General features: G+C 49.6%; 1 protein-coding gene across 1 annotated transcript; it reads right to left on the bottom strand.

Moving 5' to 3' along the window:
• Window positions 1-1577: 1577 nt before the first annotated feature.
• On the bottom strand, window positions 1578-26310 carry FAM76A (family with sequence similarity 76 member A). Its single transcript, XM_038758560.1, has 9 exons — window positions 26230-26310; window positions 17079-17143; window positions 11754-11808; window positions 10693-10845; window positions 8182-8366; window positions 7037-7123; window positions 5891-6026; window positions 4813-4914; window positions 1578-4043 (listed from the first exon to the last, which is right to left on the bottom strand). The coding sequence occupies exons 1-9, from the start codon at window positions 26308-26310 to the stop codon at window positions 3957-3959; spliced, it is 951 nt and encodes a 316-aa protein (XP_038614488.1). The 3' UTR covers window positions 1578-3956.

Genomic DNA, 26310 nt, shown 5'->3' with positions numbered 1-26310 from the left:
GCGGCCTGTGGCCGCGTAGGCTGTGGAAGGGAAAGATTTCGGCCCCCACCTGCCCTCTCCCGCCCACTTCACCCCATTCATTCATTCAATTGTATTTATTGAGCGCTTACTGTGTACAGAGCACTGTATTAAGTGCTTGGGAAGTACAAGTTGGCAACATATAACAAGTTGGCACCCCATCCCCTTCCCCTCCCCTCCTCCAGCCTGCCCTATTCTCCCATCCCCTCCCTCCTCCAATCATTCAATAGTATTGATTGAGCACTTACTGTGGGCAGAGGACTGTAATAATAATGATGGCATTTATTAAGAGCTTACTATGTGCAAAGCACTGTTCTAAGCACTGGGGAGGCTACAAGGTGATCAGGTTGTCCCACGGGGGGCTCACAGTCTTAATCCCCATTTTACAGATGAGGTAACTAAGGCCCAGAGAAGTGAAGTGACTTGCCCAAAATCACACAGCTAACAATTGGCAGAACCAGGATTTGAACCCATGACCTCTGACTCCAAAGCCCATGCTCTTTCCACTGAGCCACGTTGTTTCTTCAGTAATAATGGTGGCATTTATTAAGCGCTTACTGTGCCAAGCGCTGTTCTAAGCGCTGGGGAGGTTACAAGGTGATCAGGGTGTCCCACGTGGGGCTCAGTCTTCATCCCCCTTTGACAGATAAGGTAACTGAGGCCCAGAGAAGTGAAGTGACTTGCCCAAAGTCACACAGCTGACGGAGCCGGGATTTGAACCCATTACCTCTGACTCCAAAGTCTGGGCTCTTTCCACTGAGCCGCGCTGTACTAAGCGCTCCATCCCAACCTCTCCTCCATCCCTGCCGGATCCCTCTTCCTCCAGCCTGCGCTCTCCCCATTTCTTCCTCCTCCACTCCAACATCTCCCTTACACCCCCAGCCCAATCCCCCATCCCTTTCTCCCTCCATCCCACCTCCACCCCCTCCCCTTTCTCCCTCCCGGCCCACCTCCCACTCACTCCTCCATAATAATGAAGGTTTTTTTTTTTTTTATTAAGGGCTTTCTGTGCTAAACCCTGAGGTAGCTACAGGGATTTGAGATGGGCTACAGTTCCATACAGGACTCATAAACCACCCGATCCTCATTTTACAGATGAGGTGACTGAGGCCCAGAGAGATTACATCACAAGCCCAAGGTCACCAAGCAGGCCAGTGGCAGAGCTGGGACTTGAACCTAGGTCTCCCAGCCCTGTACTTTTTTCAGTAGGCCACTCTGACTCCACTTAAATACCATTAATTAAATACCAATAATTAAGTACAGAGACTGCTAATGCTGGCGCCCACTCCCCACTTAAACACTCCCACCCTCCAGTCCTGCTCCAGGAAAGACCTGGGCTCTTTGTAGGATAACTGCAGCTTGAGGGATTTAGGTTAAGCAAAGTAATGTCTCAATACGCTTGTTAAATGCCGCAGTAGGTGATCAAGGCGAGGAAGGGTGTGGAGTGAGCCATCCTGGAAGATTGTAAAAAATGGGCTGTCCAAGCTTCTGGAGGACGGGGTGGGACCGCATGACTAGGAAACATCCCAACCCAGGAATATACTGGAGGAACAGAGCTGTAACAGGACAATGAAAGAATTCAGTTTATTCTCTACACACTTAAAATTCCATATTAGCACCATGGGACCTCTGTGCTTTACCCCTGTAGGTCTACAAACAGGACATCAAAATGACCCTGTCACCTCGGGGAAAATGGGACTGTGTCCAGGCCCAGGAAGTGAATAAAAAAACCCAACAACCGAACTTCAGTCAACACGAATGTTTTACACTCTTACATTTGTCAAAGTCTGTACAAACTAAGGCATTCCCGAATTGAAAAGTTTCCAATATTACAAACATACAAAGAAAGACGGTGTTCCAAAAAAGTCACTTAGTCAATTCCATGATAAAACAAGTGCCGCGAGTTTCAAAAACCCAGATTTCAAGCCCAGGGGCAGTCTCCTTTTTGAAACTCGAGGAAAAAAGCTAGAAAATGCGTTCGCTATTAAATGCCTAGACTTTAAAAAAAAAAAAAAAAGGTTCCGTATAAAATTAAGTGCCTGTTTTTTCTGCCGTCACGCTCGACGTAACGGCACTTCACGGTCTAACATCCAAAAACAAAGAGGGGCACGTTGTTTTTAACCCTTTCTCCAGACCCCAGCAGAACACGGATGAACGTACCACGCCTGACTGTTTTGTCCTTTAACTGCTTTAGTTTCCAGAGAAGATCCAAGAACCGGCTAGGCCCGTGGCCCCCTGGTTCAGCAGAGAACCTGACCCTTCCAGGGGGAGCGACCTAGGGACCCCAAGGTTTGTGTTACTTTCACAAGAGGCTTGCTGGCCGGCCTCGGCCCTGGCTTCAAGCTCCTGAGAATTCGACGTCCTGGGAACGGGGGCTCCCAGCCAGGCCCCCCGGATGCAACCGGAGTAGTTTCGCTGCTTTAGGAAAAATTCCATACTGGAGATCACCAATCTTTGTCAGCTGGTGGGAGCTGGATAGTGTCTTCTAACAGTAATGGTGTTTCTTCAGCGTTTACTTTCTTAAGCGGTAGGGTCGACACAGGAAACTCAGATCAGGTCCGGTCCCTGTCCCACACAGGGCTCACAGGCTGAGAGGGAGGGAGAGCAGGTATCTCCGTTTTACAGATGAGGAAACAGACCCAGAGAAGTGAAGTGACTTGCCCAAGGTCACACAGCACGCCAGGGGCACAGCTGGAACTAGAATTTGGGTCTCCTGACTGGCAGTTCTGTGCCCTTTCTACCAGACCATGCCACATCCCAAGAACTGAGCGTTATGCTCAGTGGCTCGTAGGCGCTCCATACATCCTCTTGGTTGCCTGATCGATCTGACCTCTCACGACCAGGTGAAGTCGGGCTGTTCCCGGGAAGCACGTCCCTGATTTCCATCTTGCCAGAGCACCAGAGGGAGAACTTCTTTTCCTAATTCTGCCTTTGTTTCACCCCCGGAGGGGCTGAATGGGAGAGGCAACCTGCCCGCTAAATGTCCTACTGTAGCTCAGGACTCTCCAGTGTAGGATTTGCTAGATTTATTCCTTGGCTCTGGCCAGCCGACATCAACCGGGAAGAGATTTTACTAAACAGAGACGTGGCAGTGGGAGAGGGGTTAGGATGAATTCTGGGAAGTGATCAGGGAAGTCCAGTAGAACCTGGACAAGCTCTCTTTCTGCCCTTGCCTTTGGCAGGCTGGGCAGATCCCTGTTCTGGCTGAAGGGCACCTTCCTCAGAGAAAGGTGCCTCTCGTGGGGTTCTCCAAACGGCCGCTGGCTCCCTCCACCTTCCTACAGTCAGGTTGCTGAACCTCCCAAGTGGCAGGAGAGACGAGTTGGATACCCCGCTAGAAACCCGAAACTGAGATCCGAGGCACTTGCTCCTGCCAGGGTGGCCAGCTGGACTCAAGTCTTTTCCTGAAGTGAGAATCGGTGCTCTCTTTCGTAATAAATAAAACCCCACCGACAGTACCAAGTTCTCACTAAACCCAGGGCAAAACAAAACAAAGAAAATCCAAGAACATCTCCCCGCAACAGCCATCCCCCTGGAGAACACCTGAGTCCTGTCTTGACTGGGATGACTGGGAGGCAGTGATCAAGCCCTGGACAGGAGCAACATTCCCACCAGGATGTGTGTGGGGAGGGGTGGGGTGGGAGGAGGGAGGCATGAAACACTGAACCGTCACCACTGTCCAAGATGACGCCGGATGGAGGGAGGGTCGCCACAGACTAAAACCCGAAACAATCAAGCATGCAGTCGTGACGCGCCACACACACCTGAGGGCTCCAACCGGCCACCGAGGCGGCCCAGAGCCAGCCGGATGACCGGCCGTCACGACGACAGGACCTAGGAGGGAGGCCCCGGCCGACCACTCGCCCCAGTCCGCGGCTCCACTGGGGCCGCCCCCCACAGAAGGTGGCAGAGGGGGTGGGAGGGTGGGGGGGACTCTGTCATGGGGACGTCATGGTTCCCGGCTTCTCGGGTTTTTTGCCCTTGGACAAGGCGGCCGCTTGCTTCAGGAGCTCCCGATTCTTGGCCTGAAGAGCAGTGTGAGGAAGACGTCAACGCGGTGCCCGCGGAGGCGGGGGCATGGGGACAGCGGCGGGCCCTGGGGCTGGAAACTGATCGGGATCCAAGGGGAGCAAGGAGGAAGATGCTTCCTCTGGGGCTGTGGCTAACAACTGTATATGGGGCGGGGGGCACTGAACGTGCCACACCTGATGCTTCCCACAGCAGTGAGAGGGAAAACTGCCCCGAAGTCCCCCCGGGATCCCACTGCCCTATTCCTCATCTGCCGCCCGCGGGACCCCGCCATCAACCCCAGGCTTTGTCACTGCTCAGAGTGCACTTGGAAAGGTCTGGGGAGGGGCAGGGAAATAGCCTCCCAACCACTGGGCTTGAAATCTTCTCCACAGCGGCTGATTCTGCATAACGGGGACCCAAGGTGACGGCCTCTCCCCTGGCTCCTTAAAGGAATGGACCTTACTGTCCAACCGGAGAAAGAGCTGCCACACCAAGCTACCTGGCGAGGGAGGTGAGGACTGGGGGGGGATTCCCAGCCCGGCCTTGGGGAGCTTCCTCTACATTCATGCTCCACAAGGGAAAAGTTTATAAGCCTCATGCTACTTTGACCTGGATCTCGGAAAGCCCAAAGTGCTGGACTGGCTGAGAGGGGCTTTGGGTGAGGAGGGTGGAGTCATCCCGCCTGGGCTGGGGATCGGAGGGGAGAAGCGTCAACTTCCCCCCCAACATGGCAGCCGCAAGCCCGTCCCGGCTTGTTGCTCCTGGAGGGAGAACGCGAGTCACCTGCAGTTGTTCGGTGACGTCTTTGTGCGTCTTCTCCATCTGGTTCACTTTGGCCCGCATCTGAGACTCCTGGTACTGCAGGTCGGCCTTCAACTCCGTAATCTGGGGGAAAAACACCCGGGGGTGGGAGAAATGGGACCGGGGGGGATCTTGGCATGTGGGGAGGAAGGGATCAGAGGGCTGGCGGGGAATTCCGGGATCCTCTTCAAAAGCCACGAAAAACCCTTTCTTTTAGGGTATTTGTTAAAGTGCTTGCTACATCCCAAGCACTGTACAAAGCGCTGGGGTTGACACAAGACAATCAGGTTGGGCACAGTCCATGACCTACATGCCCTGGGAGTCATTACAGGACCTGGGTTCTAAACTCATCATCATCATCAATCATATTTATTGAGCGCTTACTATGTGCAGAGCACTGTACTAAGCGCTTGGGAAGTACAAATTGGCAACATATAGAGACAGTCCCTACCCAACAGTGGGCTCACAGTCTAAACTCAGCTCTGCCACTCTTGCCTGCGGCGTGACCTTGGGCAAGTCATTTCACTTCTACATGTTAGTTTCCTCATCTCTTAGAAGGGGGATTAAATCCTCCCTCCCACTTACACCGTGAGCCCCATGACGGATAGGGGCTGTGTCCGACCCGGTTATTACCCCAATGCTTGGCGCACGGTAAACGCTCAACAAGTACCCATTGTTATCTGACAGGTTCCGAGGTGTCTCCTTTCCACAGGAAGCAGTACGGCCTAGTGGAAAGAACAGGGGTCTGGGAGTTGGAGGACTGGGTTCTAATTTCAGTTCTTCCACTTGCCTTCTGTGTGACCTTAGGCAAGTCCCAACTTTTCTGAGCCTCCGTTTCCTCATCTGTAAAATGGGGATTTAATACGTGTTCTCCCTCCCATTTGGAAGGTGAGCCCAATGAGGGAGAGGGACTGTGTTCCACCCGATGACTTTGTATCCACGCGGTGTTTGACGCAGTGCTGTGCTCAGAGTAAGTGATTATGCGAACAGTGCCATCGTTATTACTATTCCTTGGGTCTTTGGGACTGGCATATGGTGGTGCCTGCCCCAACTGCCTTACCTTCTTCTCTTTCTCTAAGATCATCTGGTCTTTCTGGTGAAGCATCTTCTTCAGAGTGGCCACTTCTTCCTTGAGCTGGGCAATGATGACGAAGTGATCGGTGCCCGGTGAGTCCAGGGCCAGGTCGGGGGAAAAACTGTGGGAGCAGGATGGACAGAACAGCGGCCTCCCTGAGGTGCTTGTCCTCTAGACTGTAAGTTCATTACGGCCAGGGAGCAGGTCTAATGCTGTTGGATTGTCCTCTCCCAAGCGCTTACTACAATGCTCTGCACATAGTAAGCACTCGGTAAATACTATTGATTGATTGATTGATTGAATTCCCGTGGTCCCAACTGGTCTCCCACCCAGAGGGGGCTAATCCTGAAGGGACGGCCAACAGACAGGTCTCATCTGTTCACCCGAACTTCCCCAGGAGGGAGTCAGGCAGAATGGGCTTCTCAGCACTTGTATGAGTGGCTAAGTGGCTTGGGAGTCAGAAGGGCCTAGGTTCTAATCCTGGCCCCTCCACATGTCTGCTGTGTGACCTTGGGCAAGTCACTTCGTTTCTCTGGGCCTCAGTTCCCTCGTCTGTAAAATGGGGATTAAGAATGTGAGCCCTATGTGGAGCAGGGACTGTATCCAATCTAACTTTTTATCTACCCCAGCACTTATAACAGTGCTTGGCACACATTGCTCTACCCACTAGACCAGGGTGTTGGGGCTGATGGGAGATGCTAGGGAGGGCTAGAGAAGGAAATGAAAAGAGGGAGAAAAAGAACGCAAGGCCACCGCTGGAAGCTGGAACCAGGCAAAGATCAATATTCCCTAAAAGGGCTGAAGGAGGGGCAAAAAGCCCAGGGATTTTGACTCAAGGACATAAGAGCCCAGACCACCATCTCCAGTGTGAGAAAGGAAGGATATGCGCAGCAACGGGAGAGGACAGTGGATCAAAGCCTTCCTTTGGGGCCACTGCAACAGGGGGGAGGGAAAAATGATCATGGCTTTAAGGACCCCGCACAACCAAGTTCGGATTGTTGCAATTTACAATCGGAGTTTTCCACATACCCCACCATCCTGAACTGTGACCGGGGAATCCCCCTCCCCACCGATTCCCAGGGGAAAAGTGCAACGGCCTCCACACGGAGATGCCCTCACATCGGATCTCACCTGTCTCCATTGGCTACGATGGCATCAAACTTCGGTTTCTTCTTGGGGATTTCGTTCTGGATCGAAGACGTGGACAGTGTTTTCTGGCTTTGGGGGCCGTAGAAGCAAACCCAAAAAGCATACATTAAAAACCGTCAACAAAAGCGGACACTAAAGGAAGAACCAGATGATGTACGCACCCTGCTATTTAAGCATGGGCTCGTCTACACATCTGTCTTCCTTTTCTCTTTTTCTATCTGCAAATTACTTGATGTTGGCCTCCTCCTCCTCCAGTCCGTAAGCTTCTTGAGGCCAGAGATCGCATCTTTTCAACTCTACTGTTTGGTCTCCTCCACTGGTTTGTAAGCCCCTTCAGGGCAGGAGTCGCACCTACTAACTCTACTATATTGTACTCTCCCAAGCGCTCAGTCCCGTGCTCTGTACTATCGTTTGATTGATGGCATCTCGGTGAAGGAGATGAGGCTGGCTGGCAGGGCCCCGAGCTCCCAAAAGTGACCCCCACCCTCCAAGCCCCACCTTGGGTTGGGTGAAGCCACATCTCCCTGACTAAGCCCTCTTTTCCTTTTCTCCTACTCCCTTCTGCGTCGCCCTGACTTGCTCACTTTATTCATCCCCCCCCTCCCAGCCCCACAGCACTTATGTCCAAATCTGTAATGCATTTATTTATAGTAACACATGTCTTCTCCTCTAGGCTGTGAATTCGTTGAGGGCAGGGCAGGTGTCTATTATAATAATAATGGCATTTGTTAAGCGCTTACTATGTGCACAGCACTGTTCTAAGCGCTGGGGGGGATACAAGGTGATCAATCCCGCCTCCACTAGTTGTCAGCTGTGTGACCTTGGGCAAGTCACTTAACCTCTCTGTGCCTCAGTTACCTCATCCGCAAAATGGGGATTGACTGTGAGCCCCACGGGGGACAACCTGATCGCCTTGTAACCAACCAGCGTTGAGAACAGTGCTTGGCACATAGTAAGCGCTTAATAAATGCCATTATTATTATCAAGCTGGCCCACGTGGGGCTCACAGTCCTAATCCTTATACTGTTCTAGCGTACTCTTCCAAGTGCTTAGTACAGTGCTCTGCACATAGTAAGCGCTCAAGAGATACGACTGACTGACTGACTGGCCTGGCTGCCGCCCATTACCTGTTGTAATGGCTGCCGCCCCCGCTGCTACTGCTGCTGCTGCTGCTGCTGAGCCGGCTGAACTGCTCCTTCTCCGGCTGGCCCGTCCGTGCCGAGCTGCTCAGGTGCTTGCGCTGCTCCTTGGTCTTCTGCAGGACCCGCTTGTAGGACAGCGTGCACAGCCAGCACAGCAGCTTCCCGTCCACCTGAGGGGAGGCCGGCGGAGTCGGCCGGGGCGCCTCCACGTGCCGCCCTCCCCCTGCTCCCCACCGCCTTCTCCCTCGCCTCGCATCCACCCCCCGGCCGTGGGAAGGCCCCGGGGTCCTTCTCCGGGAGCGGAGAGGATGGGGATGGGAGAGGGAGGAGGGTCTCCACGGCCTCCTAAGCAGCCTCCACCCGGGGTGGTCTTCACGGCTCTCTCGGCACCTCCTGCCCAGTGGTCCGCGGGGCCCCATCGTCACCTCCTGGCTGGTGGTCTTCACGGCTCCCTCAGCAACTCCCGCCCTGTCTGGTGGTCTACAGAGTCTTCCCAGCACGTCATGCTGGAGAACTCCCAAAGTGTAGTGCCAGCCAGTCTGCCTATGCACACTGGCCCGCTCTGCCGCAGGGACTCCCAACGGGGGGAGTCCAGCACTTTAATTAATTAACTGTGGGATATATTAGGCACTTACTTTGTGCCAGACACCGTACTAAGCACTCGGGTTGGGCTGAGTCCCTGTTCCACATGGGGCTCATGGTCTTAATCCCCATTTTACAGATGAGGTCACTGAGGCCCAGGGAAGTGAAGTGACTTGCCCAAGGTCGCACAGCAGACAGGCAGTGGAACCAGTATTAGGACCCAGATCTTTCTGACTCCCAAACCCGTGCTCTAGTCACTAGGCCGTGCTGTTTCTCGAGGTTCCTGCCCCAGATCTGGGCCTTGAGTTGGTACGACTGGAAAACCAACAACCAGCCCAGTACAGTGCTCAGCCCCACCCTGCCCTACCCTGAGAGCACTCTACTCCGCCCTCGAAGCCACCCACTGGCATCTACCTTCAGCAAATACAGTGACAAGGCGGCCTTCTCTCCCCCAGTAGTGACCCTTCTGAACATCCACCACTGTCTCACTGCCACAAACACCCTCCTAACCAGCTTCCCTCTCCTCCTGCCCGGGTCTGGTTTTCAAACGACAACCCCCAAGCCCTCGCCCAGAGAAGTGTCCCCGCAGTCCGGCGGTCTCACTGGCCACCACCTGCTCCCGTTCTCCGTCCCCCAGAGCTGCAGTCCTTCACTTCTGCTTCTCCAACATCGGGCAAGAACCTTTTCTTCTCCTCCTACACTTCTCCCTAAGGCCGACTTCCACGCTAGTGGCGGACTTGCCTGGCCAGCAAGAGGGCTTGCTTACCTCCTCCTGCTCCTCACCCGTCTCCTCTCTCCTACCCCCTGCCCTGTCTGAGCCTGTTGGAGCTCTGTTAGATTTGCACAGAGCAGCACGTAGCCAGGTCCCAAGTGTGGGGCTGGGCAGTGGGTGCTGAGGAAAAGGAAAAGGCACAGGGCAGCGGAGGCTGGGGCCACCGGGAAAGGAGGGTATGGGGAGAGTGTCAGGTCCCGGTGCCCTTTGTGCTCGTGGATCCTTTTACAACTAAGGTTCCTTCAAAGAGACAGGATCAGGGCATCCCGGGAGCTGGGATACGACGCATGATTGGATACGTACACTCAGAGACCCTTCCTCTGAAGTCTGAGTTAGCTTCTGACGTGCCCCGGAAATACTAAGCGCTTAGTACGGTGCTCTACATACAGATGTACCCAGTCGACTGACTGACTGATGTTTGCAGAGTGGAGGCAAGAGAAGCGTGGGAATGATGGGGGCTAATTAAGACATGGAAGGGGGTGGCTCCAGAGGCAGAAAGTCTAGGGCTCTTGGGGCTCAAGAGACAGGGATCACTCACAAATAACCTCGATGGGAGATGGGTAGAGTAGGTGTTCCTAGACTAGGGACAGAAAAGAGGAAGGGTTTGCTTTGTTTTAAGACCCCACACCTGCTTTCAGGAAGCATAATGGACCAAAATAATTGAGGAATCTTATACCCCCCAACCCCCACCTCTCTCTCTCCCTCCTTCCCCCCTCAATCCAGATCCACACCCCTCACTAGCTTCCCAGTCAGGCTGGCACCCAGAAGTCAACAGTTCCAGAACCTTTCTGCTAGAGGAAAAAAGACCCTGGTAATAACAGTCATTTGCACAGTCTTAATCCTTTCAACCAGCAGGCTCAAAAGGATTCGGGAATGCACTCAGTCGATCCCCGCCACCCCCGAGCCCGGCTGGGCCGGGCACCCGTGGAGCACCCAGTTAATTTCAAGTGCCGATGCCAGGGCACGTGACCCTTCACCCTGTACTGGTGGGGCCCCGGGCAGCGTCTTCCCACTGACAGGGCAAGCCAGAGGCTGAATGGAGGCAGGAAGGCTGACTCTGCTTCGGGGGCCCAGCTTCTCTGAAACCTCAGTTCTCCCCGCCTGCCCTCCTTCCAGTCCCTCAGGCCCCAACCGGGCTTCACCTTCTTCCTGTCGTCCTTCCGGTCAAAGGCACACTGCTGCTTGCACTGCTCACACCCGTGGGGCAGCCCGTACTTCTTCTCAGAGTTGGTGCAGCGCTGGCATTTGTGGCCGATGAAGGCGGCGATGACATTGCAGTACTGGCAAGGCTTGGGCTTGGACAGAGAACAAAGAGCCCACTTTGTACCCAGGGGCACACCGAGACGGTCACTGCCCACCCCTTCTGACTGCCCTTCACCTCCTGCAGGGATCTCTGCCTACAAGCCAGGGACGGGAGAGAGGGTTTAACCCTGAAGGCTCCTGGAAATGGCATTAGTGCGATTTGCACCTTTTAAACTGCCCTTAAAAAGACGTAAATATAGAAAAAAAGTCACATTACTGGTATATTCGCAAAATACAGAGGGGTGATGAGTGGGGGTTTTTTGTTTGTTTTGAATGGCACTTGCTAGGCACTATGTGCCCAGTACTGCACTAAGCACTGGGGTCGAGCCAAGACCTGCACTACATGGGGTTCATTCATTCATTCAATCGTGTTTATTGAGCGCTTACAGTGTGCAGAGCACTGTACTAAGCGCTTGGGAAGTACAAGTCGGCAGCATGGATGAATGAATGGATTGATTCACAGTCAAGGTAGGTGTAGACTTTAATCCCTATTTACCGATGTGGTAACTGAGGCACAGAGAAGTCGAGTGACATGCTCAAGGTCGCACAGCAAGTCGCGGAGCCAGGATTAGAACCCAGGTCCTCTAACTCCCAGGCCCGGCCTCTTTCCACTAGTTCAGGCTGTCTGCTCTTCACCAGTAGGGTTTTTTTGGGGTGGCTGTTTTTGGGGGGATTGGTGTGCTTTTTAATAGTTTGTGGAGCCAATCTAGGGAGCCAGGGCCATGTAGAAAGCATCCCACTCCCTAGAACGATTCCAAATTAAATGCTCCACATTGCCAGGCTATGAGCAGCTGAACGGGAAAACCAAGGAAAAGAGAAACATGGTTGGAAAAGGGGGGGCCCTCCTCCCTCACCCACAGTGCCCTGAGGGAAGGAATCGGGAAGCGGCCCCTTCACTTACCGTCCCATATAGCTTCACATTCTGAGCACACTTCTTGCAAATCGTATTGGTTTTACTGTCAAGGGATTTAACAGACAAAAGAAAAATGAAGGAATGCTCTTGAAGCCGAAGAACCGTCTCACATCCGTCTGAGTTTCCAATGGGGTTGACGTCGGGCTGGTTAATCCCACCTCAAAGCCCCGCTTTTGAGGGCAGCAGTGATCAATCAATCAATCGATAGGATTTACAGAGCGCTTTCTATGTGCGGAGCACTGTACTCAGCACTTGGGAGAGCACAATACAACAGAGTTGGCAGAAAACGTCCCCTACCCACAATGAGCTTACAGTTTAGAGGGGGAGACAGACACTAATATCAGTGATTCATTCAATTTTATTGAGCGCTTACTGTGTGCACAGCACTGTACTGAGCGTTTGGGAGAGTACAATATAACAATAAGCAGACACATTCCCTGCCCACAGCGAGCTTACAGTCTAGAGACAACGGGCTTACAGACTACAGTCTAGTGACCGAGAGACAACTGCACGGCCAGACTTTGGTGAACTGCCATTCTTTCATCTCTGTCGAGAGTGATTTTTCCCAGGATTCTGGTCACCACGGTGACAGTCACCATGGAGAAGGATGCTGCCAGCATCTCCTCGGGGCGGTGCAAACTGCCACAGAACTAAGTCCAACTGCCAGTCTCTGCCCTGGAGAGACCCAGCAAGGTCGACATCAGCTAGGGCTGGCACTTCCATCCCCTCCCACCTCCATTCATCCACTCTACCTAATCTGGTCGGCTGGAATGGGGGCGGACGGACAGAGGGAGGTAGGGGAGAGAGAGCAAACTTGGCCAGGTTTGGCCTCTGCCTTTATTTCCCTCTGTGCTGTTCAGCATTCTCCAGCGTAAGCAAAGTCAGATGAAGGTCACAGGCGTGGAGGCAAATAGCAAAGACTGGGATCTTTCAGGTCTCCTCACCCGGTTCCATTTTTCTGCCAAGCCCAGGCTTTCACGGGAATCCTTCCCGATCGTTCTCCATTGTGAGGTGGGAGTTGCCACAGAGCGGCTCGAGCGTCCTGCTGAATTAATGGCCCCGCAGAATATTTCTCCTGGCTCAACCCTGCCCTCCCACCCTCGGCTCCCTCCTCGGGGTGAGGGCCAGGAGGCCCGAAGGAGGTGTCAGTGGGACTGGAAGCGCCGCCCCTCGCCTCAGATGGAAGCCATTTCCCTTCCTGATCTAACGTCTCCCGGTGAAGTGTTTTCCCAACTGACTCCTGTGAGGGAGGGCCACTAAAGCCTTTCAAACCTCCTCCCGTAGACGGAGCAAAAGCCACACAAAACACTCCCGGCGTTACGGCCCTGTTGCCAAAAATAGGCTCTCCCTGCCACTTCTGCTCCTCTTTTAAAGCACAATTCAAGTAGACGGAGAATTCAGACAGGGAAGACTTTCAGGGCTAAAAATGGGATGGGTGGAGGTGGGAGGGGAGGGAGAGGTCGGTGGAACGGGAGGTGGAAAAGGAAGGGCGAGGGGAGGAGGAAGGGGAGAAAGGACGGTGGGAGCATGTGGATTGCTTGTACCTGCTGCAAAAAGCAGCAGCATGGTGTAGTGGGTGGACTACAGGCCCGGGAGTCAAAAGATCACGGGTTCTAATCCTGCCTCACTTGTCTGCTGAGTGACCTTGGGCAAGTCACTTCACTTTTCTGGGCCTCATCTGGAAAATGAGGATGGAAACTGTAAGCCCCACGTGGAACAGGGACCCTGACCGACCCGATTTGCTTGCTGTATCCATCCCAGCGCTTAGTACAGGGCATGGCATATAGTAAGTGCTTAACAAATGCCGTCATTATTATTCTAGGCATTCTCGCCTAACTGTGGGTTGGCTAAATTGAATAGTGTGGTCAGTCAATAAATCCAGGAGTGCTACTTGCGGAGAACACTGTACTGATTTATTATGATTTTTATTTTTACCATTATTATATTTTCTAATCCTGGCTCCGCCACTCGTCTGCTGTGTGACCTTCACTTCACTGGGCCTCAGTTACCTCATCTGCAAAATGGGGACTACGACTGTGAGGACCATGTGGGAGAGGGACTGTGTCCAACCTGATTAGCTTGTATCTACCCCAGCACTTAGTACAGTGCCTGGCACACCGTAAGCACTTAACAAATACCATAAAACAAAATAAAGAACTAAATACCACTAATTGACAGGCACTTCCAGTGATATAAGAACAGCTGTAATAGCGGCGCTTATAATCATGTTAACTGTGGTATTTATTAAGGGCTTACTATGTGCCAGGCACTCTACTAAAAACCGGGGTGGATACAAGCAAATCAGGTTGGATCCAGCCCCTGTCCCACATGGGGCTCACAGTCTCAATCCCCATTTTACAGATGGGGAACTGAGGCCCAAAGAAGTACAGTGAGTTGCCCAAGGTCACACAGCACATAAGTGGCAGAGCCAGGATTAGAACCCACACCTTCTGACTCCCAGGCCTGTGAGCCCTAATCAAGAGAGGCACGATATAATAATAATAATGATGGGATTTATTAAGCGCTTACTAGGTGCAAAGCACTGTTCTAAGTGCTGGGCAGGTAATAATAATAATAATAATAATAATAATGGCATTTGTTAAGCACTTACTATGTGCAGAGCACTGTTCTAAGTGCTGGGGGGTTACAAGGTGATCAAGTTGTCCCACGTGGGGCTCACAGTCTTAATCCCCATTTTCCAGATGAGGTAACTGAGGCTCAGAGAAGTTAGGCGACTTGCCCAAGGTCACACAGCAGACATGTGGGGGAGCGGAATTCGAACCCATGACCTCTGACTCCAAAGCCCGGGCTCTTTCCACTGAGCCACGCTGCACCTCATGAGGTGATCAGGTTGTCCCACGGGGGGGCTCACAGTCTTAATCCCCATTTTCCAGACGAGGTAACTGAGGCTCAGAGAAGTTAAGCGACTTCCCCAAGGTCACACAGCAGACATGTGGGGGAGTCGGAATTCGAACCCATGACCTCTGACTCCAAAGCCCGGGCTCTTTCCACTGAGCCACGCTGCACCTCATAAGGTGATCAGGTTGTCCCACGGGGGGCTCACAGTCTTAATCCCCATTTTCCAGACGAGGTAACTGAAGCTCAGAGAAGTTAAGCGACTTGCCCAAGGTCACACGGCAGACATGTGGGGGAGCCGGGATTTGAACCCATGACCTCTGACTCCAAAGCCCGGGCTCTTTCCACTGAGCCCCGCTGCTTCTCTAACGCTGCACAGAGCCGTCCATGTGGAGCGCTTAGTACAGTGCTCTGCACATAGTAAGCGCTCAATAAATACGATTGATGATGATGTGGAGCCAAAACGCCATCCTTGGGGGCTTGGGGGTGATTCCTGACCCCTTAGGGCTTGATTCCCCACATCTCCTAGGGACTAGAGGTCACCTCTGATCTCTTGGAGACTGGGTGGGCGCAAAGGCGTCCTCAGTCCAGGAATCCACTCCAAGCGGGGTCTGCCCTGGCCCCCATCACAACAGCACCATTTACTGAGCACCCCCGCCAAGCGCAAGGCACCGTAAGAGGCCCTCAAGCAGCTTACCATCTAAAGGAGGGCAAGCGAAATGCTGAATAGACTATGGACAAAAGAGTAACAGCCCTGTTCTAGATGATAACAACAAAAGTAAACAGTCCGAAAAGCCATTTAATAAATAACCCACACCCAGATACACCCAGGGATCATCATCAATCGTATTTATTGAGCGCTTACTATGTGCAGAGCACTGGACTAAGCGCTTGGGAAGTCCAAATTGGCAACATATAGAGACAGTCCCTACCCAACAGTGGGCTCACAGTCTAAAAGGATGATAAGGCATGAAAAGGAGAAGGGGAATCCCAGCTGGAAAGGGTCCTTTTCCCCAAGATTCAGGATGGGCTCTAGAGATGGGTTCTGGATACCGCTGAACACATTCCCAGCATTTAGTGCAGTGCTCTGCACACAGTAAGCACTTAATAAACACTATTACTACTACTCCTGGGGGGGCCTGATTCAGATCTGTCCTCCTGACACACTCAATCTGGCTTCACATATCTATTGTACCTATCTATTCTATTTATTTTATTTTGTTCGTATGTTTGGTTTTGTTCTCTGTCTCCCCCTTTTAGACTGTGAGATCTGTCAGATCTGTCCTCCTGACACACTCAATCTGGCTTCACACATCTATTGTACCTATCCATTTATTTTATTTTGTTAGTATGTTTGGTTTTGTTCTCCGTCTCCCCCTTTTAGACTGTGAGCCCACTGTTGGGTAGGGACTGTCTCTATATGTTGCCAACTTGGACTTCCCAAGCGCTTAGTCCAGTGCTCTGCACACAGTAAGCGCTCAATAAATACGATTGATCGATTGATTGATTCACAGAAATGTCCTCAACCCCTCAAGCCTCCAAAATGAGATGCTCACTGGGCTGCTTTACGTTCCCTGTGGCCTTGAGCAGGTCTCCCCACAACAGTGCCATGTGGCCCAGGGCTTGGGGTTGCCCCCAAGGTTGGCGTAGCTTAATGGAAGGCCAGCGATGGGACCGTCACAAATAGTCCTGCTGCCTGTGTAGGTACGAATCCTGATTCGCCACTTGATTTTATGTTCCCGGAGGGCAAAGCCCTCAGGCTCATCATTTCCCCCCAATAAGTATATAACAGGAGCTTTAAAAATGCTGTTGATGGACTAGAGAACCGGACGACAAAAAAAAAAAACCCATTACAAAATCATGTCATTTCAAAAACAGGCAAAGGCTGTCATTGTTTCCCCAATCTGTAATGTATTTTAGCATCTCTCTCCCCCACAGGACAGTAGTAAGCTTCTCACCTCCTCCAGGAGGCCTTCCCAGACTGAGCCCCTTCCTTCCTCTCCCCCTCATTTACCTCCTTCCCTTCCCCACAGCACCTGTATATATGTTTGTACCTATTTATTACTCTATTTATTTTACTTGTACATATCTATTCTATTTATTTTGTTAGTATGTTTGGTTTTGTTCTCTGTCTCCCCCTTTTAGACTGTGAGCCCACTGTTGGGTAGGGACTGTCTCTATATGTTGCCAACTTGTACTTCCCAAGCGCTTAGTCCAGTGCTCTGCACACAGTAAGCGCTCAATAAATACGATTGATTGATTGATTGAGACCAGAGATAGAGGCGACCAACTCTCCTGCATTCTCCCAAGCCCTTAGGGCAGTGCTCTGTACTGAGTGCGCACCCTATAAATATTACTGAGCTGAAAAAATCAATACATTAAAATATTACACTGCACGGTAGTTCACCACCATAATTGACTGACTGATTGATCTGTCCTTATCAACAGGAGACTTACCTCTCCTGCTGGAACTCAGTCCTACAGTAGGTGCATTTCACCATGGGATGTGCAATCCGGCATTCCTGCAATCCGAATCGAAGTTACAGTCAGATGAGTCAAAACCCTTCCTACCCGGAGCCTAAAAATCCCCACAGACAAGTCCTGCCTGTTATTACCTACACCCAAGGGCTTCCTTTTGGGCTGGGGAGACTAACCCAGGCGAGGAGGAGGAGGAGGGGGAAGTCGATAACCTTGAACTTCCTTCATTAGCAGCAGCTAAAATTGCGGCACGATAATGAAGAGGGAGAGTTGTTTACTTTAATTTCGACCGGAGGAGGCCGGACTCGCAACCCATCCTTGTGGTCTCCCAGGGCCTCGGAAGAGACCGGGAAGCTCGAACCTTCCGATCAAAAACCGCAGCAATCCTGGACCGAAAGCTCAGGGGACCCCCAGCGTCAATCTGGCCAGTTTCCCCCCACTTTGTATTTATTTATGGCATTTGCTTTTAGACTGTGAGCACACTGTTGGGTAGGGACCGTCCCTATATGTTGCCAATTTGTACTTCCCAAGCGCTTGGTACAGTGCTCTGCACGCAGTAAGCGCTCAATAAATACGATTGATGATGATGATGATGATGCTAGGCGCTTACCGTGGGTCAAGTCTGTTCTAAGGGATGGGGAAGAAACAAGCTAATAGGGTTGGACGCAGGCCCTGTCCCCCGTGGGGCTCACGGTCTTAATCCAGATGAGGCACGAAGTGAAGTGACAAGCCCAAGGTGACACGGCGGACAAATGGCAGAGCGGGGATTAGAACCCAGGTCCTACTAATAATAACGTTTGTGGCATTTGTTAACTGCTTACTACGGCATAGGCCTGTATATATGCTTGTACATATTTATTACTCTATTTATTTATTTATTTTACTTGTATATAGCTATTCTATTTATTTTATTTTGTGAGTATGTTTGGTTTTGTTCTCTGTCTCCCCCTTTTAGACTGTGAGCCCGCTGTTGGGTAGGGACTGTCTCTATATGTTGCCAATTTGTACTTCCCAAGCGCTTAGTCCAGTGCTCTGCACATAGTAAGCGCTCAATAAATACGATTGATGATGATGTGCTAAGCGCTGGGGTGGATCAATCAATCAACCAATCGTATTTATTGAGCGCTTACTGTTTGCAGAGCACTGGATTAAGCGCTTGGGAAGTACAAGTTGGCGACATATAGGGACGGTTCCTACCCAACAGTGGGCTTACAGTCTAGAAGATTGGATCCAAGCAAATTGGGTCGGACGTAGTCCCTGTCCCACACGGAGCTTAGTCTCAGTCCCTGTTTTATAGATGAGGTAACTGAGGCACAGGGAAGTTAAGTGACTTCCCAAGGTCACACAACAGACAACTTGTACTTCCCAAGCGCTCAGTACAGTGCTATGCACACAGTAAGCGCTCAATAAATACTACTGATTGATTGATTGATACCCTACTTCCCTTTCCCCCAACTCCTAGGCTTTCCTAGTTCTTACAATGAGAATGAGGGCGGGGGGATTTGGACCTGTGGGGTCCACAGTTCTTCCACTGGGCTGAACGCCCCCTCCTCAGCTTGCCCGGGGGCTACGAAAAGCAGCGTGGCTTAGTGGAAAGAGCACGGGCTTGGTGGCCGGGGGTCATGGGTTCCAACCGTGGCTCCGCCACGTATCAGCTGTGTGACTTTGGGCAAGTCACTTAACGTCTCTGGGCCTCGGTTACCTCATCTGCAAAATGGGGACTGAGACTGTGAGCCCCCCGTGGGACCACCTGATCACCCTGTAACTCCCCCAGAGCTTAGAATAGTGGTTGGCACAGAGTAAGCGCGTAACAAATACCATCATTATTCTATTATTGTTACTGGGACCCTTTAATGAGGGAGGTCTCATGAGGGAGATGATGAGGAGCGCTCATTACTTTAATGACGCCGAGGGAGGATTTCCCCTTCACTCCAAAGCGGAGAAGCTGGGCCTCAATTTACCCTCTCTGAAAAAAAAGTTTGCAGCTGCATGCCGGTTTATCATCATCATCATCAATCGTATTTATTGAGCGCTTACTGTGTGCAGAGCACTGTACTAAGCGCTTGGGAAGTACAAATTGGCAACATCTAGAGACAGTCCCTACCCAACGGTGGGCTCACAGTCTAAAAGGGGGAGACAGAGAACAAAACCAAACATACTAACAAAATAAAATAAATAGAATAGATATGTACAAGTAAAATAAATAAACAGAGTAATAAATATGTACAAACATATACACATATATACAGGTGCTGTGGGGAAGGGAAGGAGGTAAGATGGGGGTTTATAAAGTTGGAGAAAGATTCTTGGGCCCCAAGAGGGCTTGAAACAGCATAGCCTAGTGTCAAGAGCCCGGGCTTGGGAGTCAGAGGTCATGGGTTCTAATCCCAACTCCGCCGCTTGTCAGCTGTGTGACCTTGGGCAAGTCACTTGACTTCTCTGGGCCTCAGTTACCTCACCTGTCAAATGGGGATGAAGACTGTGAGCCCCACGTGGGACAACCTGATCACCTTGTATCCCCCCCGGCGCTTACAGCAGTGCTTGGCACATAGTAAGTGCCTAACAAATACATTATTATTGTACTTACCACTGTGCTCAGAACAGTGCTTGGCACATAGTAAGTGCTTAACAAATACCATTATTATTATTGTATCTACCCCTGTGCTTAGAACAGTGCTTGGCACATAGTAAGCGTTTAACAAATACCATTATTATTATTATTGTATCTACCCCCGTGCTTAGAACGGTGCTTGGCACATAGTAAGCGCTTAAAAAATACCATTATTATTATTACTGTATCTACCCCTGCACTTAGAATGGTGCTTGGTACATAGTAAGCGCTTAACACCATTACTATTATTACTTGTATCTACCCCTGTGCTTAGAACAGTGCTTGGCACATAGTAAGTGCTTAACAAACACCATTACTATTATTATTGTATCTACCCCTGTGCTTAGAACAGTGCTTGGCACATAGTAAGTGCTTAACAAATACCATTATTATTATTGTATCTACCCTTGCTCTTAGAACAGTGCTTGGCATATAGTAAGCGCTAAACAAACACCATTACTATTATTATTGCATCTACCCCTGCGCTTAGAACAGTGCTTAGCACATAGTGAGCGCTTAACAAGCACCATTATTATTATTATTGTATCTACCCCTGTGCTTAGAACAGTGCTTGGCACATAGTGAGTGCTTAACAAACACCATTATTATTATTATTACTATATCTACCCCTGCACTCAGAACAGTGCTTGGCACATAGTGAGCGCTTAAACACCATTATTATTATTATTGTATCTACCCCTGTGCTTAGAACAGTGCTTGGCACAGAGTAAGCGCTTAACAAACACCATTGTTATTATTACTATGTCCACCTCTGCGCTTAGAACGGTGCTTGGCACATAGTGAGTGCTTAACAAACACCATTATTATTACTGTATCTACCCCTGCACTCAGAACAGTGCTTGGCACATAGTGAGCGCTTAACAAACACCATGATTATTATTATTATTATTATTGTATCTACCCCTGTGCTTAGAACAGTGCTTGGCACATAGTAAGCGCTTAACAAACACCATTGTTATTATTACTATGTCCACCCCTGCACTTAGAACGGTGCTTGGCACATAGTGAGCGCTTAACACCATTATTATTATTACTGTATCTACCTCTGCGCTTAGAATGGTGCTTGGCACATAGTAAGCGCTTAAACACCATTACTATTATTATTTGTATCTACCCCTGTGCTTAGAACGGTGCTTGGCACATAGTAAGCCCTTAACAAACACCATTACTATTATTATTGTATCTACTCCTGCGCTTAGAAGAGTGCTTGGCACATAGTGAGCGCTTAACACCATTATTATTATTACTGTATCTTCCCCTGCGCTTAGAAAGTGCTTGGCACACAGTGAGCGCTTAACACATTATTATTATTATTATTGTATCTACCCCTGTACTTGGAACAGTGCTTAGCACATAGTAAGTTCTTAACAAACACCATTACTATTATTATTGTATCTTCCCCTGTGCTTAGAACAATGCTTGACACTTAGTAAGCACTTACCAAATACCATTGTTATTACTGTATCTACCCCTGTGCTTAGAACAGTGCTTGGCACATAGTAAGGGCTTAACAAATACCATTATTATTATTGTATTGAGAATCCCGGCTCCTCCACATGTCTGCTGTGTGACCTTGGGCAAGTCACTTAACTTCTCAGAGCCTCAGTTACCTCATCTGTAAAATGGGGATGATGACTGTGAGCCCCACGCCGGGCAACCTGATCACCTTGTATTCTCCCAGCGCTTAGAACAGTGCTTTGCACATAGTAAGCGCTTAACAAATGCCATCATTATTATTATTAGTATTACTATTATTATTATTGTATCTACCCCTGCTCTTAGAACAGTGCTTGGCACTTAGTAAGCGCTTAACAAACAATATTACTATTACTATTGTATCTACCCCTGTGCTTAGAACAGTGCTTCGCACATAATAGGCACTTAGACATCATTCATTCATTCAATCGTATTTATTGAGCACTTACTGTGTGCAGAGCACTGTACTAAGCGCTTGGGAAGTCCACGTTGGCAACATATAGAGACGGTCCCTGCCCAACAGTGGGCTCACAGTCTAGAAGGGGGAGACAGAGAACAAAACATAGTAACAAAATAAAATAAATAGAATAAATATGTACTAGTAACATCAACTGAGCGTGGCTCAGTGGAAAGAGCACGGGCTTTGGAGTCAGAGGTCATGGGTTCGAATCTTGGCTCCGCCACATGCCTGCTGTGTGACCCTGGGCAAGGTAGTTAACTTCTCTGAGCCTCAGTGACCTCACCTGTAAAATGGGGGTGAAGACTGTGAGCCCCACGTGGGACAACCTGATCACCTTGTATCCACCCCAGCGCTTAGAACAGGGCTTTGCACATAGTAAGCACTTAAAAAATGCCATTATTATTATTATTATTATCAACTATTATTATTGAAAAGGCCCTGCAGGAAGAGCAGCTGGGCAGGATCCCGCCCACGAGGCTCCAGCTCCCACTTGGCCCCACCCAGGGGCAGAGGCGGCCGAGCCTCGGCGCGCACCATTCATTCAATCGTATTTATTGAGCGCTTACTGTGTGCAGAGCACTGTACTAAGCGCTTGGGAAGTCCAAGTCGGTAACATATAGAGACGGTCCCTACCCAACAGCGGGCTCACAGTCTAGAAGGGGGAGGCAGACAACGAAACAAAACATATTAACAAAATAAAATAAATAGAATAAATATGTACAAGTAAAATAAATACATACATAGAGTAATAAATGTGTAGAAAATTTCAGTCATTCATTTATTCATTCATTCGTACTTATTCATTCATTCAATCAATCATATTTACTGAGTGCTTACTGTGTGCAGAGCACTGTACTAAACACTTGAGAAGTACAAGTTGGTAACATCTAGAGACGGTCCCTACCCGACAGCGGGCTCACAGTCTAGAAGGGGGAGGCAGATGACAAAACAAAACATATTAACAAAATAAAATAAATAGAATATGTACAAGTAAAATAGAGTAATAAATATGTACAAAATTTCAGTCATTCATTTATTCATTCGATCAATCGTATTTACTGAGCGCTTACTGTGTGCAGAGCACTGTACTAAGTGCTTGGGAAGTACAAGTCGGCAACATATAGACACGGCCCCTACCCAACAGCGGGCTCACAGTCTAGAAGGGGGAGGCAGACAACAAAACAAAACATAGTAACAAAATAAAATAAATAGAATATGTACAAGTAAAACAGAGTAATAAATATCAATCAATCAATCAATTGTATTTATTGAGCGCTTACTATGTGCAGAGCACTGTACTAAGTGCTTGGGAAGTCCAAGTCGGTAACATATAGAGACGGTCCCTACCCAGCAGCGGGCTCACAGTCTAGAAGGGGGAGGCAGGCAACGAAACAAAACATATTAACAAAATAAAATAAATAGAATATGCACAAATAAAATAGAGTAATAAATATGTACAAAATTTCAGTCATTCATTTATTCATTCATTTGATCAAATCGTATTTATTGAGCGCTTACTGTGTGCAGAGCACTGTACTAAGCGCTTGGGAAGTCCAAGTCAGCAACATATAGGCACGGCCCCTACCCAACAGCGGGCTCAATTAATCAATCGTATTTACTGAGCGCTTACTGTGTGCTGAGCACTGCACTAAGCGCTTGTGTTACTAAGGCTCACAGTCTAGAAGGGAGAGGCAGACAACAAAACAAAACATATTAACAAAAGAAAATAAATAGAATAAATATGCACAAGTAAAATAAATACAGTAATAAATATGTACAAAATTTCTGTCATTCATTTATTCATTCATGCATTCAATTGTATTTATTGAGCGCTTACTGTGTGCAGAGCACTGTACCAAGCGCTTGGGAAGTACAAGTCGGCAACATATAGACACGGCCCCTACCCAACAGCGGGCTCACAGTCTAGAAGGGGGAGGCAGGCAAAAACAAAACATATTAACAAAATAAAATAAATAGAATAAATACGCACAAGTAAAATAAATACAGTAATAAATATGTACAAAATTTCATTCATTCATTCATTCATTCAATCAATCAATCATATTTATTGAGCGCTTACTGTGTGCAGAGCACTGTACTAAGCGCTTGGGAAGTACAAGTCGGTAACATCTAGAGACGGTCCCTACCCAACAACGGGCTCACAGTCTAGAAGGGGGAGGCAGACAAAACAAAACATATTAACAAAATAAAATAAATAGAATAAATATGCTCAAGTAAAATAAATACAGTAATATGTACAAAATTTCAGTCATTCATTTATTCATTCATTCATTCAATCAATCAATCAATCATATTTATTGAGTGCTTACTGTGTGCAGAGCACTGTACTAAGCGCTTGGGAAGTACAAGTCGGTAACATCTAGAGACGGTCCCTACCCAACAACGGGCTCACAGTCTAGAAGGGGGAGACACACAACAACACAACACACGAATGAATGAAAACAAAACATGGAGACAGGTGTCAAAATGATCAGAATAGAATTAAAGTTGTCTAGTTTACAGTCCGGCTGCGGATCGATGCCTGGATCACATGGCGCACCAAGTCTACCTCAGTCTACACAGTTCACCGAGATTGTTGCTTAGTGAGGTTTGTGTCTTATCAATCAATCGTATTTATTGAGCGCTTACTGTGTGCAGAGCACTGTACCGAGCGCTTATCAATCGTATTTATTGAGCGCTTACTATGTGCAGAGCACTGTACTGAGCACTTATGAGGTTTAGAGAAGCAGCGTGGCTCAAGAGCACGGGCTTTGGAGTCAGAAGTCATGGGTTCGAATTCCGCTCCGCCACGTGTGTGACCTTGGGCCAGTCACTTCTCTGAGCTTCAGTCGCCTCATCTGTCAAATGGGGATTGACTGTGAGCCCCACATGGGACAACTTGATCAATCAATCGTATTTATTGAGCGCTTACTGTGTGCAGAGCACTGGACTAAGCGCTTGGGAAGTACAGGTTGGCAACATATAGAGACGGTCCCTACCCAACAGTGGGCTCACAGTCTAGAAGAACTTGATCACCTTGTATCCCCCCCACAGCGGTTAGAACAGTGCTCTGCACATAGTAAGCGCTTAATAATAATAATAATGGCATTTGTTAAGCACTTACTATGTGCAGAGCACTGTTCTAAGCGCTGGGGAGGATACAAGGTGCTCAGGTTGCCCCAAGTGGGGCTCACAGTCTTAATCCCCATTTTACAGATGAGGGAACTAAGGCCCAGAGAAGAGAAGTGACCAAAGAGTACAGTGTTCTGCACACAGTAAGTGCTCAATAAATACGATTGATCAAGTTGTCCCATGTGGGGCTCACGGTCTTAACCCCCATTTTACAGATGAGGCAACTGAGGCTCAGAGAAGTGACTGGCCCAAAGTCACCCAGCTGACAAGTGGCGGGGCCGGGATTTGAACCCATGACCTCTGACTTCCAAGCCCGGGCTCTTTCCACCAAGCCATGCTGCTTAACAAATGCCATCATTATTATTATTATTGGGGAAGCAGCGTGGCTCGGTGGAAAGAGCCCGGGCTTTGGAGTCGGAGGTCGTGGGTTCAAATCCCAGCTCCGCCACTTGTCAGCTGGGTGACTTTGGGCAAGTCACTTCACTTCTCTGGACCTCAGTTCCCTCATCCGGAAAATGGGGGTGAAGACTGTGAGCCCCTCATGGGACAACCTGATTACCTTGTAATAATAATAATGATGGCATTTATTAAGCGCTTACTATGTGCATAGCACTATTCTAAGAGTTGGGGAGGTGAGAAGCATTGTGGCTCAGTGGAAAGAGCTCGGGCTTTGGAGTCAGAGGTCATGGGTTCAAATCCCGGCTCCGCCACTTGTCAGCTGTGTGACTTTGGGCAAGTCACTTCACTTCTCTGGGCCTCAGTTCCCTCAGCTGGAAAATGGGGATTAAGTCTGTGAGCCCCACGTGGGACAACCTGATCACCTTGCATCAACCCCAGCGCTTCGAACAGTGCTTTGCCCATAGCAAGCGCTTAATAAATGCCATCATCATCATTATTATTATTACTACAAGGTGATCAGGTTGTCCCACGTGGGGCTCAGTCCATCTGCATTTCACAGATGAGGTGACTGAGGCTCACTGAAGTGACTTGCCCAAAGTCACCCAGCGGGCAATTGGCAGGGCCGGGATTCGAACCCATGACCTCTGCCTCCATCATCACCATCACCAATCGTATTTATTGAGCGCTTACTAGGTGCAGAGCACTGTACTAAGCGCTTGGGAAGTACAAATTGGCTACTGCCAATTTGTACCCAATAGCCCGGGCTCTTTCCACTGGGCCATGCTGCTTCTCTGTAGCTACCCCAGCGCTTAGAACAGTGCTTTGCACATAGTAAGCGCTTCACAAATACCAATATTATTATTGTTATTATGTCTTCCACCACGACGTCGACGACACGTGGAGGCCCAGGCCTGGGGTGGAAGTGACCCCTGTTTGGGCCAGCTGGCCACCCCTGAGGGGACCAGACAGTGACCCCATCGTCCCAGTCCCTTCCTCCTTCTTTTCCTCCTCCTCCTCCTCCTCCTCCTCACCTTGCACAGCTGCTGCCCCTGGGAAAGCGCCTCGAAAGGAAAGCGCTGGTGGCATTTTGTGCAGGCATAAAGGGCCGCCAT

The sequence above is a fragment of the Tachyglossus aculeatus genome, chromosome 16, assembly GCF_015852505.1.
Source record: "Tachyglossus aculeatus isolate mTacAcu1 chromosome 16, mTacAcu1.pri, whole genome shotgun sequence".
In the NCBI taxonomy this organism is placed as follows: domain Eukaryota; kingdom Metazoa; phylum Chordata; class Mammalia; order Monotremata; family Tachyglossidae; genus Tachyglossus; species Tachyglossus aculeatus.
This window is presented reverse-complemented; position numbering and strand designations above follow the sequence as displayed.